A 5,690-nucleotide genomic window follows, 5' to 3' on the forward strand; every position below is an offset into this window, starting at 1 on the left:
GAAAAGATAAAGAACGAATTTCTTTCGTTTTGTGTATTTTGTTGTCTCGAAGTCATACGTATTAAGCAGTATCTGAATTATTAAAAAAATAGCGTCAACAAATTAAAACAGTGTCGCAGTGAAGGAACCCCGCAGTGCCGCACCGGTGCCCCAAGTGCAGTGAAATACCACCTTCACGTACCATGATTTTGGCGGTTGTGCCGTGGTACTTGGCGCGCATCTTGGCCAGCGCGCCCTCCGCGATGTCCGCCCGCTCCGTCACGTCCTCCAGCTCGTTCTGCGTCTGGCGGTACCGAGTCAGGCTGCTGGTGGCGGTTTCCGCCTGCGCAGAGAGGAAGAGCGAAACTTGTAACCACCAAATACAGTAGGGGAAGCATCAATCATTAGATAACTTTGAACATAACAGTGCCCTCAGCTAGGTGTGCAACAGTTAGATGGAGCAGGTCATCATCATCAAGTCACTAAGTGCGATATAACTGTAGCTTTTATCTCTTTGTACGAGACTAGGGAGAGAGACAGACAGGCAGACAGACAGAAGACAAATGTTAGACGTACACAGTCTCAGATACACCACACACACACACAGAGAAACGATATATAGAGTTTTCGTTTCTAATCTACTAAGAACGTAGATTGTTGGTTGTGAACATGTGAGTACAAAGTCAAATTCGTCAAGGATATTTCGAAGGCCTCACCGCTTCCTCAGTCTGCCTCTTGTACGTCTTGATCTTCAGCTGCAGTTTCTCTACCATTTCCTGAAGACGTTCCTGGTTCTTACGGTCCTCGTCTGACTGGAAGGTCATCTCCTTGAGACGGCGCTCGTTCTTGCGCAGGCTCTTAAGAGTGTCTTGGTGACGCTTGGATTCTGCAGCCAACGATGCCTCGAGTTCCCGGACCTTGAAGACAATGACAACACTTGTCACACGACATATGCCAAGTCTAGCGATGAAGCAGAAGGACTAATGTTTTTTCTTTGCGTTTTTTTTTGCCATATTTTGATGCATCAAATTCTGATTAAAGACAGCTTTCAATATGATATAATGTTGCTGATTTAGATTTGCAATATTCTCTATCATGACATTGACTTACATAGCATTGACTTACATAGCCTCCACCCTCTGTACCCTAGGTCTGATTGCGACTTACTTTGGTCCTCAACTTCTATACCATGTTTCCTGACCTTCGTTGCGACTTACCTTGGTTTCCAGCTTCTGTATCATGCGTTTCCCGGCCTTCATTGCGATAGTCTCGGCCTCGTCCAGGCGGCGCTGCAGGTCCCGGATGCTCTCTTCCTGATCCCGCTTGACCTTTTCCAGATGAGCAGCTTTGTCCTGCTCTTGACGAAGGTCTTCCGCCATCCGGGCCGACTGGAACAGGAAACAGGAACTATATGTCAACAACCTCTCATCATCATCATCGGTCGACGTCCTTACACACGACAGGGTTATACCGCCCCTTACGGGGTGACATACCCTTTCGCTAGCTAACAACTTCTACGGAATCGAAAGTGTACCATAAGGATACATCAGTTGTCTAGGTTTACCTGAAAATATGAAAAGGGTATGAGGACATTTACTTGAAATGATCGACAGAAAGGCTGTATGATCTCAAATTCAAAACTCTTAGTAGTCTTATCAATGTAGGCTATCCTGTATGAAGAAATAGTGTAGGTGATCCTGTATGAAGAAATAGATTAGCTCAAGGCTTATTTCTACCTACAGTTTGAAATAAAAACTTAATCTCCCGTTCCATTCTTGATTAGCCCAAGGCTTATTCTGTTCACCTGCAGCATGACAACAAGCTTACATCTTTTATCGCCTTTTTTCATTAGCTCACCGCTAATTTTACTCATCTGCAGTACAATTACATGCTTACATCTCCTATCGCCTTCTTGGCCTTGTCGTCAGCCTGCCTGGCGGCGCTCTGCAGCTCCTCCTGCTCGCCCAGCAGCTGCTGCACCTCCGCGTCAAGCTTCCGCTTGGCGGCGACCAGGGCGCTGTTCTGGGTGGACAACTCTCCCACGCGGTCCTGCGCCTCTACCAGCCCGGCCTCCGCCACCTAGGGGACAAGCATTATCAATACAAAAGCAAAGATCAACCTGTTTTTTGTATTATCTATTCATGTATCATGTATCATGTAGTCGTAGTAGTTCTTAGTAGTACTAACAACTACTACGACTATATATACATGAATAGATAAAACTTAGTGGTAACTCAAGTTGATAGTAGAGCACACGTACGTAAAAGGCATTTGAGGGTCATGAAAGGAATATAGCTCTGCTTGGTCACTCTTGCTTTATTTTTTTAAATTTTAAGTTCATTTTAAGCTAGAATTGTTTATTTTGAATTGGCTAGTTTGGTATACCTGGTGATGCGTATTTCAGAGCCAAACAAGCGATATTGATGAAGTACTACAAGTAGAATCTCAACCTGTCGGTAGCATAGATGACATCGTGAAATGTTAATAGTGCCTTACTTTCCTGCCCCTCTCCGAGGCCTCCCAGTGCGCCTTGGTCTCCTGCAGCTCGTGCGCGAACGCCTGCGCACGGCGCTCCGTCACAGTCAGGATCTCCCGGAGCTCGCTGCGCATACGCTGCTCCTCGTCGATGACGATCTGCATGTCCCTAACCTGGTATCACGGAAATTATATATAATCAAAAGACACTGTTTTCACCACCGCGGGAAAGAAAAATAAATTGCACCTAAATGGGCTGTTTAGAGGTTGATAGAAACTTTGAACATGTGTTTTGATGTACATAGATTGATGGTGTCGTAGATATTGGTCCTGGCATTTACTTGAACTGTTCGTCGTACGCAGTTTTCTGCACCGTTATACAACGACGGGAACCATCTTCTGGTTTGTTCTAGTACTCAGTGCAACAGTTTCTTTAGTAGTCTCAGTTTCTCCCACCCACCTGGTCCTGAAGCTTGCCTATCAGTTTCCTGGCCTCGGCGTTAGCCCTGTTGGCGTTGGTCAGCTTCACTTCGCACTCGTTCAGGTCTCCCTCCAGCTTCTTCTTGGCCCTCAGCGCCTCAGCCCGGCCCTTACTCTCTACCTCCAGGGACGCCTGGAGACTCTCGATGGCACGAGCCTGGTTTTTACTATATCACGGTGCGAAAAGAAGACATGCACAATGTGGACAACTTTTGTCAGATCTATAGATTTCTTATTGGTTAATCGGTTGGTCAGTTGGTTGGTCGGTCGGTCGGTTGAACGAATATACATAATGAGTAACTATTTATCTTCCACTAGATTATGCTTACGTCCTTTCCTCGTTGCCCCTCCTTTTCCATGGAGAGGTACTGCTTGTTATACATGCCCGGGAAACGTGTACATTCTTCATGTCTTACCGTGTAACCTCAAACTCCTCCTCCTTCTCAGCCAGCCTCCTGTCGATGTCCGACTTAAGCTGACCGAGCTCCAGGTTAAGACGTATCACCTTGCCTTCCTCCACCTCCAGACTGCTCTCCGCCTCCTCCAGCGCCGTCTGGAGCTCCTCCTTCTCCACCTCAAGACGCTTCTTGGCCTTCTCAAGCTCGGAGATGGTCTTGGCACCTTCCGCAACAGCTTCATTCAGTCCGGCAACGTCGTCTGAAAAAAGTTATGAAACAATAAGATGGACACATTAAGGATTGAACAGTAATGGGAAGATGTTTTATAACAAAGAAATGTGTCTTAACAAACCAGAGCTGGTTGGCATCTGGTTAAATTTCCGTTGGAATTAACTATGCAAATGGAACATTTCAAGATGGTGTGGGAAAAACATGACAGATAGCTACAAAAGCAGGCACCTACAAGTATTTAAGAAGAGATGGGAATATACGACTGTTACAAAATGACGTTTGGTGCGAACAAACAACTGCTCCTTGCTTGCTTGACACGACGTCTCACCTTGAAGCTGCTTGTTCTCTTTCTTGAGGTTTTCCATGGCGACCAAGGCCTCTTCGAAAGCCGTCTTCAGCTTCATCAGCTCGTTGTTCAGCTCGTGGTTCTCCTTCCGTGACTCATCCAGCTCCACGGTGATCTCGGTACACTTCGACTTCCAGTTGGAGATGATTTTATCCATCATACGCTGCGTGAGGAAATACAAAATCGCATAAGATAAGATATGAACCGGGATGACACAAAACCTCCTCAATAGAATAACGAACTACATCAATGTGAAATACTTTGTATCAACTAAAGACACAGCATAAAAACATACTAGTGATGATAGAAAATGTTAGGCTGTCAGCTTTTCTCATTTGGGCTCTTTGTATTGGCTTCATTCCTTTTGGTGCAGATAATCACTTTTTTAATCGCTGTCCTACCAGCCATTAACCAAAACAATGATGATGGTACTGAATCACTGGTATTCGTTGCCTTGTACGCAACTTTGTACAGGTCAATGTTGTTGGAAGTCATGTTACGTCGTTTTCACCTGTTTCTTCTCCAGCTGTATGACCAAGGTGTTGGACTTCTCCACGTCCAGCATCAGGTCCTCGTTCTCCGCCCGGAGTCTGTTCTTCGTCTTCTCCAGGGAGGAACATCTGGAGTTGGAGATCTCCAACTTCTCCTCCATGTCCTGGAGACGGGCAGCCAGCTTCTTCTTCGCCTCCTCCAGTTCTTCTGTCCTCTGGATGGCGTCGGTCTCGTACTTGGTCCTCCAGGCTGTCACCTGTAAAATGCATTATATAATGTAATTTTTAAAGTAAACTATTGTCAACAATGTGATAGCCACTGACAATGTCAAGACCTAAAGATTGGTTGCAAATCTGAAGTACTACCAAAAACAGTGGCCAATTAATCACTGATGACTATAGCTACCAAGATGTCTTGATACTGAATCGTGTAGCGTTTGTATGAAGCAGGCATTGATGGACACGTGTTTTGAAGGCCACTGTCATTGACGACGTGTGCTAGGTTAGCTATTGAAGATGCTTTGTTGTTGTTCTGTTTTAGGGCTCAATGTAGTTGATGATGTGTTGGTTTGCACATAATGTAGATCGCATAAATAGACAAACAACAAACACCTCTGTGTTCGCCTTGGACAGCCCCCGCTGCGTCTCTGTCTTGGCCTCCTGCTCCTCCTCCAGCTGCTCGCGGAGAGAATCGCAGTCATGCTGGGCAGCACGCAGCTGGTGAGCCATCAGGTTCTTAGCCTTGGACTCGTCGTCGAGCTGGTGCTTCATCTCATCCAGCTGCTGCAGCAGCATGCTCTTGTTCCTTTTAAAAGGATGGTCATTAATCGCGAACAGAACACAATGGCAATATACGTGTAAACTGCATCTGGTGTGGACTTATACTTTCCCGTTGGTCCTTCTTTTTCATGGTTGCTGAAAACACAATGTATTCGGAGTGTATTCTTTTCATGAAAAACAACAAGCCGATTTGGTGGTTTACATTATTCCCTTTGTAGGGAGGAGTTAATCTAGTTGTATGTGGACTCATATCCTTGCCTGCTGAGATGAGTTGTCATACTCTCTGCCTCGTCCAGGTGTCGCTGCAGGTCGGTGTTCTCGGCCAGCAGCCGCGCCTTGAGTCCTGAGATCTCCTGCATGGAGCGGGTGTGCTCGTCCAGTTTCAGGTTCACTTCCTGCAGCTTCTCCGTGATGTCACGGTTCTGCTTCTCAAGGGCGACCTGGAGGAGCGAAAGATCGTCTTGATGATGTAAGCCGTCGTCACACTGTCAATCTCTAAAATCACGCTAT

The 5,690-nt window shown here is 46.1% G+C and overlaps 1 protein-coding gene across 1 annotated transcript in view; it reads right to left on the reverse strand.

Annotated features, from left to right (window-relative positions):
* Nucleotides 1–5,690, reverse strand: part of LOC118422862 (myosin-7-like) — a gene marked incomplete in the record, with an annotated part of 22,564 nt that overhangs the window by 1,659 nt on the left and 15,215 nt on the right. Inside the window, 11 exon segments of the mRNA XM_035830677.1 lie at nt 182–322; nt 696–896; nt 1,197–1,367; nt 1,876–2,058; nt 2,476–2,628; nt 2,915–3,101; nt 3,351–3,591; nt 3,892–4,072; nt 4,421–4,657; nt 5,013–5,205; nt 5,439–5,620. Coding sequence (XP_035686570.1) covers nt 182–322; nt 696–896; nt 1,197–1,367; nt 1,876–2,058; nt 2,476–2,628; nt 2,915–3,101; nt 3,351–3,591; nt 3,892–4,072; nt 4,421–4,657; nt 5,013–5,205; nt 5,439–5,620 — 2,070 coding nt within the window.

This window comes from Branchiostoma floridae, chromosome 9, assembly GCF_000003815.2.
Source record: "Branchiostoma floridae strain S238N-H82 chromosome 9, Bfl_VNyyK, whole genome shotgun sequence".
NCBI lineage: Eukaryota > Metazoa > Chordata > Leptocardii > Amphioxiformes > Branchiostomatidae > Branchiostoma > Branchiostoma floridae.